Source organism: Sesamum indicum, linkage group LG3 (assembly GCF_026168435.1).
Source record: "Sesamum indicum cultivar Baizhima isolate 11 linkage group LG3, ASM2616843v1, whole genome shotgun sequence".
In the NCBI taxonomy this organism is placed as follows: Eukaryota; Viridiplantae; Streptophyta; class Magnoliopsida; order Lamiales; family Pedaliaceae; genus Sesamum; species Sesamum indicum.
Genome location: NC_142659.1, coordinates 21,471,500 through 21,486,504, shown reverse-complemented (window position 1 = coordinate 21,486,504; position 15,005 = coordinate 21,471,500). Strand labels below are relative to the sequence as shown.

At 33.5% G+C, this 15,005-nt stretch overlaps 2 protein-coding genes across 4 annotated transcripts; one reads left to right on the top strand and one right to left on the bottom strand.

The window, feature by feature from the left end:
• Positions 1 to 1,686: 1,686 nt before the first annotated feature.
• LOC105158343 (pentatricopeptide repeat-containing protein At1g80550, mitochondrial) lies at positions 1,687 to 6,678 on the bottom strand. 3 transcript variants are annotated; one of them, XM_011075070.3, is made up of 3 exons: positions 4,791 to 6,678; positions 3,481 to 3,718; positions 1,687 to 2,472 (listed from the first exon to the last, which is right to left on the bottom strand). In XM_011075070.3, the coding sequence occupies exon 1, from the start codon at positions 6,581 to 6,583 to the stop codon at positions 5,147 to 5,149; it is 1,437 nt and encodes a 478-aa protein (XP_011073372.1). In that variant the 5' UTR covers positions 6,584 to 6,678; the 3' UTR covers positions 1,687 to 2,472; positions 3,481 to 3,718; positions 4,791 to 5,146. The 3 variants fall into 3 exon arrangements, with proteins under 3 accessions (XP_011073372.1, XP_011073371.1, XP_011073374.1); XM_011075069.3 differs by having other exon boundaries at positions 3,481 to 3,711; XM_011075072.3 differs by lacking the exon at positions 3,481 to 3,718.
• A 1,559-nt stretch (positions 6,679 to 8,237) lies between these two features.
• On the top strand, positions 8,238 to 13,355 carry IMD2 (isopropylmalate dehydrogenase 2). The gene is made up of 11 exons (XM_011075068.3): positions 8,238 to 8,535; positions 8,641 to 8,770; positions 8,884 to 8,995; positions 10,042 to 10,117; positions 10,241 to 10,329; positions 10,638 to 10,724; positions 11,283 to 11,399; positions 11,483 to 11,590; positions 11,695 to 11,748; positions 11,861 to 12,013; positions 12,944 to 13,355. Exons 1-11 carry the CDS (start codon positions 8,328 to 8,330, stop codon positions 13,016 to 13,018), a joined length of 1,209 nt encoding a protein of 402 aa, XP_011073370.2. The 5' UTR covers positions 8,238 to 8,327; the 3' UTR covers positions 13,019 to 13,355.
• The last annotated feature ends 1,650 nt before the right edge of the window (positions 13,356 to 15,005 follow it).

The window sequence follows — 15,005 nt, the reverse complement described above, 5'->3', positions numbered from 1 at the left end:
ACAAATATAATATTCTTACAGTGTAATTCAAAAAAAATGATCAATCAATAAAAAATATATTATACTTATTTTGTAATTAATTTAGTTGAATCGAATAAGATTTGAATAAAAAAATATATTCAATTGCATAGACTTAGATTGAATGGACGAGTTGTTCACTGTGATTCACTTAAATCTTATCATTCAATTGATTCATGTTTGAATCTCCACTATGGCACATTTCATTGTTGCTTGTTGGACCTTGACAAGCTTGTCCATTAGTTCAATTTGTGATATTCGTGCAATAATAATATATATAAAGAAAAAAAATTCTAATCTAGTTCAAATTTATTCATATTTAAATTAATTACACGACAAAAATAATATATTTATTATTTTTTTCAATTTATAATTTAAAAAAAATGATCGATTATATAATAATATAGTACACTTATTATAAATTTAATTTAATCCTATAAACATTAATTTGAATTTTTTTAAAAAATCCATATAGGCCAAAATAGAACTGAAATAAAGAACACGTGTTTCACATATGTGATATTGAGGAATATAACAAGTGATGTGTAATAAAGTATGTTGGCTTTTGCTTTCGTTGGTCCGTCATACTTTATTTAGGTTCACATTAATTAATACGAGATTTTTTTGTGGTGTTGGATATTGTTAGATTTTATTTTGTATTATGTAGTTAGAGATACATGATATGTATTTATATTAGTATATGATGTGTACAATATGATGAAATAGTATATATTTTATGGGTTTAAGTGCATTTTTTGTTCTTCAATTATTATTCCTTGGTATTTTTTATTCTTTATATTGTTAGGGTTGTAAAATAATCCTGCATATTTTTAATATTCGTAAATTTATGACATTTTTGGCTAAAAAAATCTAAAATTGATTGTCGGTTTTCCACTGACACGTGCAAGGCACATGAGACTTTCCGGCCAATTTACATATTTCAAAAAATTAACTCTAAACTAGTAAAAATTGAAAATATGTAGAACTACTTTGCAATCCCAAAAATTATAAAAAGACTAAAATACCAAACATGTATTAGAGGACAAAAAATACAATTCAACCTATTTTATGTAGATGTATTTATGATACCACAATGATTCTGTGATCACACTTACTTTCTAATTTAATTCTTATTATATCTATATGTTATTGACTGTGATTATTAATTGTAATTTAAGAGTAATCCATGCATGTGATATAATAAATGAATTATGAACATTCTTCTGGGAAACACCATGATTAATACAATATGTAGGACATAGTACTTATAGGCATTGACCACTACTTCCACATTGTTTCTTTTGCTGATGTGAAACCATGAAATGTAGTTTGGACATGTTTGTTTCTCACAGCAAAATACTGTCCCTACACAAACTCGGAGTTGTTTGACAAATCTTCTGCTTTTTCATGAGTAAAATTCATATACTACTAAATAAAAGAAAGAAACCATAAATTAAAGAGTTAGACAAAATATACTTAATACGGTTCACATCAATTGGACCACAAAAATTTTAAACGAATGCCCGTAGATCAACTTGAGCGGGTGCTTGTCCCATCTGTGCATCAACGATCTTCGCAGGGCAGCACATTCATAGTCCTAATCGAAGGCAAAATTCAGATATAGGCGTACCTGCTGAGATAAGGATTGTTGTATCAACAAGCATCACATAGTATGACATTTTCTTTATCCTTTAATCGAGCGAGCAGTTTGTGTCACTGGCAAGCTACATGTTCTATAGTGTGGGGTCGGATGCACATTTGATGTCTATCACAAATTCACATTCTTCACGTTCATAAAAACAACTCATTACTGTTGTGTATACAATTGGCAGAGTCCAGGAGCAGACACCTTTTGCACTGAGCAATAGAGCGTGGTGACCTTAGATGTGAAGGTGCTCCAACTCTGATGGTAATTGATAGCAATTGAGGGAGAGATGGTGTGTGCAGAAACAAGTAGCTCTTTGGTAACTAGAACGTTGAGGTTGAATACATACGCCAAATCCCAAACGATAATGAACGTCTAGCGACTTGGATATCATATCAGCCTCTGTTCTCTAATAAGTAATTGAAAAAGTCACACGGTGCAAATGTTGAACTCGAATCCTTCCTCAAATAGCCATGATAGGCAAATCCCTTAAAATCTTTTCCATAATTATGGCAGACACGGATGTTAAATTTGCCATCCTCATGCTCATATACAGTCGGAGTGAGTAGGTGACCAGGGAAGCGAGGATCCTCAACCAATCTAGGCAATTCGACACATGGTCTGTGGAGGATAATTTTACTACCACAGTCTATGCTGCAGTTATATGACGGCTCCAAAAACTGGTTTACGACACAAATAGAAGCTTACTTCTCTCCACCATGATTTATCTGGGATTTTGGAGTGAAAATCAGTGAATGTTCGTGGCAGGTACGCAGCCAATAGTGGTCTGTCTCATTGCCTGCACTCACCTGTGATAGAGATAGATGGTAATTCTAAAACCAGCATACCGTAAAAAGAATAAAGTTGAAAATAATACTTAACATCAATTGACTTATAGGATTGTGGATATGAATGAACAAAACTGAAAAGGTTGGAGACATAGAAGCATAAATTGACCCATCACACTTTATATTGTAGCATGTTACATTTTTCAAAAGCATTATGCATGTGGTTCAGTAGCTGTTACTTTTAAAAAGACACTATAATGTAACTGATCAATGTGGCATTAGCTAAAGCATTATGGGTAAAGCTTTTTGGGCCATCAACCACTGTGTTTGATTGAAGCAAAATCATGTAACTGCCAATTGTAAATATCTACAAGTCTGAATCAGTCAAGGAAGTACCCTTTGAGGAGTATTTATAGGACTGGTGTGTTACTTGGAGTATGCCATTTTGTGTATTTATACTTTGTCAAATTTCATACTTATGAATTCATAAAGGCACTTGATTTGTTTTTCTAGGCATAGTTAATTCACAACTCTATTCTTGAATAAGGGGTTTGATTATAGTCCTGCATGATGCCTGGGGTGGAATGTGGAGAGATAAGATGAAAATTTGGAATCTGTGGTAGACAGAGGTTGTGGTGGACCAGTACTAGTTAGCTTTGGTACAAGGATACCTCAATACGATTTTAAAAGAAAAAGTTAACCTTAATACATACACATTTGCTGCTTATGCCACATTACTAATATAAAAATATAATGCAGTGGACATATAAATTTAGAAATGTCAAAAGTTTGAACAGAAAAATGTGTTTTATTTTGATCAATCATGGATTTCTCCCATTCGTTCATTCGTATGGGCTAACTATAGCGGACAAAAGAGTGAATAACTAATTTAGTATATATGTATACTCAAAATTCTCATAGTTAGAGCAGCAATATGAATTTTGCATCTTTTTCTCTTTTTTTTCATGTTTAAACTGTAACAAAGGGAAGATCATATAAAGGAAAAGGAACGGGAGACTCAATTCTTACTGAAGCTGGCATGCGTCGAGTTCTCTTCAAGAATAAGCCATTCAACTTTAACTAGTATGGATCAGCATAATGCCACAAATCTCAACTCTCGAGATTTGACTTAGAACCAGAGGATAGAGGCACACAGCAAATGGCCTTTCCAGTTAATGAATATAGTTGCTACTTTGGAGGTGGGCAACACTTGGCTGTGGATATAATGAGGAGAAGATCCAGGGGAAGCTTCTGATTTTTCTGTATACTTGCAACAGATGTTTACACATGAAGGAAGGGTGGGATTAGGAGCACAAAAAGAAAAATGCCAAGAAGCAAAGAGAGATTTTTTCAGCTAGGAACATCAGCATTTTACCATTGTTGTTTACACTAGTTATGAGATTTTACTGGATTTCACCACTAGCAGCTCCTTTCTCATCTAAACAGGATTCTGTGTGACTGCTGTTATGTTCTGACTAAAAATGAGCTGCAGACACCAGCTTCCTAACACTACTTTGTTCTAAGATTCTAGTATATTCTGATGGGATAAAGTCATAAAGGTAGTTTAATCATAGAAAAGAAATAAAAAAAGTCCTTATTTATAGTTCAAATTCATCAAGTAAATAAATAAGTCCTATTTTTCACTTCAACACCATGAAGTCATGATCTATGAAGTTTAATGAACAGGTCCAGAAACTATATTGCCCTAAAATTTTGATATAAGCATTTTGATCCACAGTATTTCATCTCGCTCGATAAACCATATCAACTCAACTTATCTCATAAAATGTAATTTTTCAACTAGTTCAATTTTTAATAACAGCTAAATTGCTTTTTGGTCCCACAAAGAAGGCGGGATTTGCTTTTTTGGTCCCATGATTTACGGATTATTTTCTTGTCCACAGTATTTCATCTCACTTAATAAACCATATGAAAGACTTGTGGTTAAAACTGACGTAAATCATGGGACCAAAAAAGCATAGGACAAAGGGTTTAGTTGGGAGTTAACAGAATTTTGCCACTTGCCGTTAAAAACTGACGGAAACAGACTTTCGGGACAAACGTTGCAAACTTCATAACAGTTTTGAGACAAAAAAATAAAAAAAACATGAATCATGGGACCAAAAAAAGCAAACCCCTCTTGTTTGTGGGACCAAAGAGCAATTTAGCCTTTTACCACCAAGTGTGCAACTTACATGTACCATTTTAAATGAGGTTCAAGCAAGAAAGTTATCAATTTAACAAAGTACTAATGCAAAAGGTGAAAACATAATATTACATTAGAATATTGAACTGAAAAATATAAGACGTATACAGAACATTGTGAGGCTATTGCAAACCTGTGTTTGACTTCAGAAGGCTCTTGTCAGCGGTAAGCTAAATTTTACATGTCAGTAACTCTCAGAAGCATGCAGCATTTCCAAAACATGAACTTGCGCTTCAGACAAGAAATAGTTGGTAGATATGACCACAAGCCCCAATCTCCTATTAAGTCCTAGAGTTGGCTTTCAGTAAATGATCTCCCATGAAAATCAATACAAGCATATCTCTGCCCATGCTAGCCACCAATACCACACTGCAAGCCTCATAGTTTACTTCTTTTCCTATTATGGCCATAAGTTCACTTTGCTATTTCAACTTGGGCATGAGATCGAGACTCTCACAATTGTTAGTCATATGAACTGACGTAAGAAAGTCACCTATTGCTGGAAACTTCACTATCCATTATGGTCTGCAATTCAGCTTTTGGTTTAGCTGAAAGCCCTTTCATCAACATCTCTTCATCATACTTACGTGCCATATCAACCAAACCTTTCTGCAGCAGAGCATCAATTAAAGCATTATATGCAAACTCATCTGGGCTCAGTCCATGCTCCGCCATCTTCTTCCAGACAAGAAACACTGGCCGGAGGAAACCCCATCTTCCAAACTTCCTCATGAGCATAACATATGTGTCCATCCTCGGTCGGACACCACTTCCAATCATCCTATCAAACAACTTAAGAATCTCACAGGGCTTTTCAAGGCACACGAAGAAGCAATGATATGTAACTATATCGGGCTGACAACCCTTCTTAGTCATCAGATTGAGAACTTTATGTGCCTCTCTATACCTCCCATTCTCACACAACAGCTTTAGAATTGTGTTAAAAGTTACAACATTTGGTTGGCACCCCAATTCAATCATCTCTTTGTAAAGCCTCACAGCCATATCAACCCCCTCAGAAATCCCAATAGCACGAATTACAGTATTGTATGCCACCACGTCCAACTGAATACCCTTCTTCCTCATTTCCTTGTACAACTTTACCGCCTTCCATGGTTTCCCACACTTGACCTGAATGTCCATATATATCGAGTATGAATACAAGTCTTTTTTCACACCCCTCTTATCCATCTCCTCCCAAAACTCCCTACACTTCCTCCACCACTTCATTTTAAACCAACCACGTAGAATCATATTATAATTTTTTGTACTTACCATATTAAACCCAAACAGCTTGCCATCATACTCATTATCCCTATTTTTCTTAAAGCACAATTCTTCAGCTTCTATCACATGCTTGTACTCGCACAAAGCATCAATCAAATTCGAGAAGGAAGTTTCATCCCTCAAATTATACTCATCCAATCTACAGAACGCATCAATTGCTTCCTCAACGAGGTGAGCAGAGACATAACGCTTAAATAACACCCGAAACGTTGTATGATCAGGTACAGAAGATGGACTCTTTCTCATTCTTTCTATCAGATTCCAGGCAGTATCAAACTCGAAAAACTTACCAAGAATGTCAACAATCCGGTTAAATGTCTGAGTGGTGTGTTGAAACCCGCAATGGATTTCAACCCAGTTGAAGAACTCTAATGCAATCTTCCAGTCATTCGCATAACAATTGAGGGTTTCAAGAACTGTATCGAGTTCAAAGTCCGAAAAACTGAAGCGGGTCACAGTCGGACTCGTGAAAAGATCGGACTTGGGCCGGTTTTGAACTGATTCCGACGTGGGCTTGGGAGCAAACAGACGGTTTCTGCGAGGAGAGGTGTGGTAAAAGAGGAGTGTGTGAAGGTGTGAGAGAACAACAGAGTGGTATAAGCGGAAATGGCGGGTTATTGAGGTGATTGAAGAATGCATAACTCGGGAGTAGTTTGAAGCTACTGAAGAATCAATGGGAAGGATGGAAATGTCCGAAACTGTTAATTAACACTCCAAACTTCAATCTCTGCAACACAAACAGCTCGAGCGAGTTTAGATCAGTTTATTTGCACTTTTTACTCTTAAATTTGAAAAATTACACTTTGCTCCCTTCAAAATTTCAAATACTAAACTCTGCTTTGGAGAACCAGTTAGGCCTAATCCTATGCTCGATCCATTGCATTAAAAAAATTCAAAAATAAAAAAACTTCGATTTGTGGTTCAAAACTACCATAGCGTTTTGATTCATTTTTCGAGTGTTTTATTATATTTTATGAAAATAGAGAAAGAAAAATAAAAATAAATAAGTATGTGTTGGAAATATGCGTATATTTGAATTTACTTATAGAGATAATTTAAAATAAGTAAAATTATTGTTTATTATCAAATCATACTTTTTTTATATTATATTTATATATGTGCGTGTATATATATAATATAGAAAATCCAAAATAAAAAATTCACACAAATAAGATATAAAAAAAAAAATAAACATTAGATGTGTTTTGACTCATATTGAATATGGACAAAAAAAAAAAAAAAAAAGAAACCAAACACAGCCACAATTTTAAGAAAAGTGTTTGGAACGGTGAGGGCATCAAGTTTTCAACAAGAAGACCGAAGTTGGAATTCTCTGGAGTATTTATATGTTTCACAAATTAGTTGCAGTTCAATTGATAAATGTATCAAGGTTTGGATGCACTATACCAACATTAATGAATTGGATCTCATTATCATTTCGAAATTAACATATTTTGAATTCAGTATTAATGCATCCAATCCCATTACAATTTTGAAATTAAGCTTTTTTTTTAATAAAAGTAGTACTATAACAAAGCATATATAAAATAGTTGATTCATAATTATAATTTTAATCGATCAATCCCTTAACACATAATATATCATATAGCAAAAAAAAAAAAAAAAAAACCAAAGAAACACAAGAAAGTAGCACTATAATAGCGACTAAATACTATTACTAGTTCGACTTATGGAGTTTGATGTAAGAAGCAACCTGGAAGCAACACGTAGCCTTAAGTCAAGTAGAAATAGTACCATCCAAGCAAAAGCTCCAACACCCAATAGAATTGTGATGGAAGAAAAATTGAACCTCAAAACGCTATATGATAAATATATGTTACATGCAAAAAAGACAAAATAAAAAGAATTACAATTTATTTCTAACAAAAGTGCTTTATAACGTCCAAACTTGGAATTCAATCCATCACATGAATTTTCTTTTATTTATGTCGATGGATTTAAATTTTAAAAAATATATATATAACTTCATATTAAAAGTAATTAAAATTCATTAATATTTAATAAAATATCATTTAGAAATAAAGTTTTTAAATTATTGAAGATCTAAAATTTATAATTTTAAATTTGTCCATCCAAATGAAACTTAAATGGTTTCTCTAGTTTCTTATTTTCTCAACTTTTACACTCTATTTCTTATCTAGTTTTGTTCTCAATATATTTTCATATTTTTTTAATTTATTTTATTTTAATCAATTAAAAAAATATAAAAAACCAAAATTATTATACGCACTAACAATAATTAAATTGGAAAAATGTGTCTTAGCGTACAAATGGCGGCACAAACTCAACCTTAGCCCACTTGGAAGTTAAGCCTAAACGGCGTAGTTGTTGGACCTCCACTCTCACTCACTGCTATCTGACAATGGCGGCTTCTCTGCAACTCAGCTTCAAACCTTCACTGCAGCCACCAAAATCCGTCTCCAATTCCGCCCCCAAATTCTCCAGGGTCCGCTGCTCCGCCATAGCTGCGTCGAGAAGCTATACCGTCACTCTCCTCCCCGGTGATGGCATTGGCCCCGAAGTCATCTCCGTTGCTAAGAACGCCCTCCAGCTCGTCGCCTCCCAGGAAGGTAAGGATTAAATATACACCAAAGTTAATTGAAAATAAGTTTGATTCTTATTTGCTTATTTAGTATGTACGAGATTGATTTTAAAAAGGTGGAATTTTACGGCAGGGATTGATTTTAAGTTCAAGGAAATGCCAATGGGTGGCGCCGCCTTAGATTTGACCGGGGTGCCCTTGCCAGAAGAGACTCTTTCGGCTGCAAAGGATTCTGATGCCGTTCTTCTTGGAGCTATTGGAGGGTAAATGTTATTTGTGAAATAAAGATGAAAAATTTAAACACTAGGTTTTTTATATTGATCTTTTTCTTATTTATACACTTCTTCATAGTTTGACTTATAAATTTGATATAAAGGTATAAGTGGGATAATAACGAGAAACATTTGAAGCCTGAGACGGGTCTCCTTCAGATTCGAGCTGGTCTTAAGGTGTTTGCGAACTTGAGGCCGGCTACTGTTCTACCCCAGGTAAAAGGTTTGAGCTGAGGCTGTTGGGTTTTGTTGTGCACAATTGATTTGAAATGTTCTGTTAATGTCAATGATGAATGCATTGTCTATGTTATGTGGGATAAATTAGATGGATGTCAACGATAGTCAGGTTTTTCAGCATTGTTCTCTATTTTCCAATCTTTGGATTAGTCTCGTATTGAAATATAATTGGCCTTACTTTCTTTGAGGCAAGACTAAAGTTTTCTGTTACAATACTTTGGGAAAACAGTATAAAAAGGAAATTAAGCCTTGTTAACTGGAGAAATCAAACCGTGGCACTCAATTTGGTATAGGTGGAACATATTCTATGCATTGGTTTTCCTTTGCCCTTGCGATGATTGATTTAGATAGTATCATTAAATATACTCTAGCTGGTAATCATTTGTGTACAAGCAGCGGAGGTAACAAAAGTGCTAAAGTTTTTGGCATTATCTGTTATCTAAGTGTGTCTATTGGGTTGTTTTTTAGGCACTCATTCACTTTGCTTGTGTTGTCCCTCAACTGTTGGTTTTATGTTACGGTGCATCATTTAAAGCTTATCCTTTTATCTAAATCTTGAAGACTTGCCCTCCAGAAAAACTTGGCAGCATACAATTGGTGTCTGAACATGAAAAACTAGCTAATCATGTTTGACTAGATTTGTTATTAAATGAGCCAACTGGTTATTGAAATTACAAGTGACCTATACATGGTTCTGCAGCAACTTAAACCAAGCATTATTCATAAGTGTGAAGTCTTATTAACTTTTTATGTGGTGTCTAAATTTATACTGATCAGCTCAGCTGAGCTCATATTGCTGCATAAAATTTTATTCAACAGAAGACTAAATTCAAAATGGATCTCCAGGAATCTTGTCTCCTCTTTTATGTAGCAGCTAAATTTCAATTAATGGAAATGCTGTACCTCATTATTAGTCTACACTTAATGGAAGAACAGAAGAAGTCAATAGAAAATATATCCTCCTTAATTTGAGTACTGTTACTACTGTACATTTATTTTACTAGTCTCTGCTGCACTTGTATCAGTTAGTGGATGCTTCAACTTTGAAGAAGGAAGTCGCTGACGGAGTGGACTTGATGGTGGTAAGGGAATTGACTGGAGGTTAGTGTGAACTGATCTAGAAAATGTCAATTCAATTTTCACTCTCACTTAATTTTGAAATATTTCCTTTGGTCACATTATGATGACATGTGATTTTTCTTCATGGAAACTTCATTTCATTAGGCATTTATTTTGGCAAGCCAAGGGGTTTTGGCACAAATGAAAATGGTGAAGAAATTGGATTCAACACTGAGGTGTATGCAACTTATGAGGTAGTAAATCCTCTGACTCAACTTTTTTCAACTACTTCATTTGAAACCTCTGAATTGGTAGCCTTTCTCTTTTTCTTCTTTTCCTGCAAGTATCTTTCTGTTAGCTTTCCTGGTAATACTTAATTTGCGAGACTATTTCTTTGCTCCCAGTTATCTTTGAAAATCCTGCAATTAACACATGCTAATTCATGGTTAACTCAGAATACATGACTACAATAACTAATAACTACGAATATCTTATGAACTTCATTTTGACATTATAATGTCTTTTCTTCTATTTTTAGTTGATATGAAATATTCCTTGTCAGATTGATCGCATTGCTCGGGTCGCATTTGAAACTGCTAGAAAACGTCGTGGGAAACTTTGTTCTGTTGACAAAGCTAATGTTTTGGAGGTAATTTATAGATAATCCTCTTCCCAAATCTCTTTTCAAGTTTTCCCTTTGGCTGAGACTTATATCTATTGGGCTGTGTGTGTATTATGTGTTTCATTTTAAATGATAAAGAAAAGCATCTCGCTCTTGAATTTATCCACTAGTGTTACAAGTTGAGTGACATTTTATGGAGCATCATTCATTCACATTAGTTGGGCGGAACGCAACTTTTGAGCTCTTCAATCTCTTTTTCAGTTACACTTATGGGGAAGCTTAAAGTTTTTGTACATTTACACGCTTCTCTGATATTGCTCATGCTGCTTGTAAGTGGTGCAAGTTTTCATGAAAAGAGCATTCAAGTAATCTTTGTGCTTAATTCAATCTGGATTTTAGTTTCAAATATCCTGTATATTTGTCTTCCATATATTTAATTCATAGTTTCAAAGAATCATTCTGCTGCAAGTAGTCATAAGTTTGACATAATTTCAGGTTACATCTTTTCTTGAATTTGTTTATCAGTGGCAATTAGGTTGATGTTACTACATTCTATGTGATTCCTTTTTATGTAATAATGGGCAGGCTTCCATGCTATGGAGGAAGAGAGTTACGGAGTTAGCCTCAGAATACCCTGATGTTGAACTCTCTCACATGTATGTTGACAACGCGGCCATGCAGCTTATTAGGAACCCAAAACAGGTTTAAGGGTCAATAGTTTCTCTGTCTTAGGCTTCTCAAAAGACTTTATGAACGTTAAAGACATGCTTTGGTTGTCATTGCAGTTTGACACTATTGTTACAAATAATATATTTGGTGATATTCTGTCTGATGAAGCATCAATGATCACTGGAAGTATAGGGATGCTTGCATCTGCAAGTCTGGGTGAATCGGTATGACCAGATGGCTCTTCTTTGGTTAAATTAATATCCATGTTGATGGTGAATTGCTTTTCAGCTCTATATATATTTTTAATGTTAGAAAACTGGTCTTACAGGGACCTGGATTGTTTGAGCCAATACATGGTTCTGCTCCTGATATTGCTGGGCAGGTTGGTTCAGTGCTGCTATGTTTTGATACTAAAGACTAAAGAGCTCATCCTGAGAAAAACGTGAAAGCTTTCTACTTTTATGAACCTTTTGTGGTGGCAATAAAATTTTCAGGACAAAGCAAATCCCTTGGCAACAGTTCTCAGTGCTGCCATGCTTTTGAAATATGGCCTGGGAGAGGAGAAGGCTGCCCAGAGGATTGAGGCTGCAGTTTTGGATACTCTAGATAGAGGATACCGTACGGGTGACATATACTCGGCTGGACTGGTAGGCTCCTCCTGTATAAGCCCTCTTTGATTGAGCTCAGTTTTCTTTATTATACTTTTCTATGACCTTTTTCCAGTGGTTCTGCTAGTTCTTGCTTTTATAGCAACCGAGGTATATGTCTATAAATGTATATACAGTAGAATATAACCATTTTGGTGTCTCTGTAATATGTTTGGTATTGTTTCCTAGAAAAGTTTTCACGTTTGATAGACGGGAAATGCAGAAGATGTTCATTTGAGTTGTTGTCCCATTGCATTTTCTGAAAAGACGTACCAATACTACTTTAATATTTTCAGAAACCACACCTAAATTTTGGAAAACATTAAATGTTTAAACATTTTGTTCTTATATCATCACATCAACCTTCCAAATCAACTGATCAAATCTCTTCTTCAGCTATCCATATAACCTAAATCAGTCTCACTTCCCAAAAATGAAAATGATAACAAACCAAATAGAATCTTTATCTCTAAAATCTTGAACCTTATTATTCATCTATTTGGGTTAGGAGAAAATTTCATTTTGTACAAAGGATGAAATGATAGCACCTTAGATTTACGATAAAGTATTTAGCCCTGTTCCTTGTATTGTGCTGCTTGATACTGATTTTTGTCACTAGACACCTTATCTATCTCCATTTTCTCCACTCAGTATCCTCATGGTTCTGATTTCCCTTCTGCATAACTTCGTTTGATTATCATATTTCTATATTTACTGCATTTATTTGCATCTGGAAGTATTTTTCTATCATGTTCTTCTATTTCTAAATCCTGTTAAAATTGATAATTTCCTCATTTCTAGTACTGTTCTATATTCTGTAATACTTATCACAGATTTAACAACATAGTAATGAATCTTGCATACATTAACTACTGCAAATGTTCACATGACACATACTACTATCGCGTTGCTGAGACTTTCATTCTCCAGAAATTAGTCGGCTGCAAGGAGATGGGAGAAGAAGTCTTGAAGTCAATCGAGTGTAAAGTCGCTGCTGCTTTGTGAAATTTATCATTTAGCCATAGTACCCTTTGATGAAGGTATCGAACTTGTTTCTTTTACATTTATCTCCGGCGTCAAGCCTTGGCGCAATTGAAATGTCTATCTCAACATCTTATCCGTTGGATCTCAAGAACTTGAGAAACGTTATTCGGCTCAATTAGAAATGACGATGAAACGAGGGTTTGATTTTTGTTAAGTTGTTATAGGATTTTAATTGCGTTTTGTAGCAGTGAATGTTGTAACCTAGTAGAGAACCCCCCATTTAGAGTGTTCCAATTTATGTATGTTACAACAATGACTAGGACCATTGTTGGAGTTGGAATAAAGTTGTTTTTCTGAACCTTTGGCACAATTGACTCAATTACCAAATACTATCTGTAATAAGCAATAATTACACTCTCCTTCCTCAAGATTTAGTCTAATTACATTTAGACCCCTTGTGGTTTGAGAAATTACATCTAATACGCTTTGCTGCCCTCTAAAAATAAGTCTTTTCGTTAGTTAAAATTTATTGAATTTACTGATATTAACAAAAAAATTGAATGAAAATTGATATTTATCCTCGATTGACTGATTACTGACTTATTGCAGACCAAACAAATTTTTTCGATCTAAACTACTCTTATAATGGTGAAAATATACCTCCTCACATTTATTAACGCGTGAGGACATATTAGGGCAATTTGATCATAAAATAAATTTATTTTACCCACAATAAATCAATAATAAGTTAATTAGGAGTTGAAACATACTTTTTTTCTATTTTTTTTGTTACTAACAGAGAGATTTATTTGTTAAACGAAAACAAATCTCAAAAGTGTTAGATGTAATTTTTTAAACTATATGGAATGTATTTGTAATTGCATCAAACTTCATAGGAGCAGAGAGTAATTATCCCTTATAATAATTGGCTTACTATCCCTGAGTTATGAAAAATCATACCTCCAATTATGGAGCAATAAATGCGAAACTTAATTTGAAAGATCATAAGAAGGTGAAAAAAATATTATTATAAATACATATATAGCAAAAAAATTAAATTTCTATGCATTTGGTAGTCATCCGATTATGTCTAATTTTGAAATAAGAAATATGGCATTTCCCTGTGTAGAAGGAAAAATGACAAAAGTTTTAGCTATTGACTCCAGTAAGACATGCTGCAGCCTCTTATTTTGATATTGGTGATTAAATTACACTCCATAGATATGTATGATTTAAAATTTTCTATTGTATTTGTTTAATTAAATAAATAGGAAAAAAATTAAAATGAATACCCTATCATATTTTATAAAATTAACTAACTTACATACATGAATAAAAAAGTATTGTTATAATTAATTAATTAAACATATAATTATTTGTGGAAGAAAAAAGTAAAATGAGTTAAGAACATATTAATCAATTCACATTTGTCTATAACAAAATAGTTTCTCTAAAACCTTGAGCCAAAATATAGGGTCCAGATATATAAATATACAACATTAATTAAATAAAGAGTAAATTATATTTTACAATTTGAATTTTTTATACTTTGCCATTTAAAGGGTTTTTTTTTTTTGTCAACTCATTATATCAATTTTATAAAATTTATATTCAAAAAATATTATATGCATTACACATGTGAGATTTAAGGCCAACCTATGGATAAAAGTAAAACATCACATGTGCATTATATGTGATTTTTTTTCAGAAAAAATTAATCAAAAAATGGTCATATAATAGCAAAGTACGAAGTTAAGTAGATAAAAAAATATTTAAATGATAAAGCGTATAAACGAATTCGAATGATAAATATAATTTATTCTTAAATAAATAATTATCACAAAATAATTTAATTGTAAAAAAATTGACATTATTTTGACCTGGAGTTAAATTTTAGTTTGTACTTTCAGCCCCTTTTCCAGTAATATTTCCAATAAAAGCACACAAAAATATCTGATTTCAAAAAGGACCCCACAAAAATATCTAAAATTTGTATCTTCTAACAAAA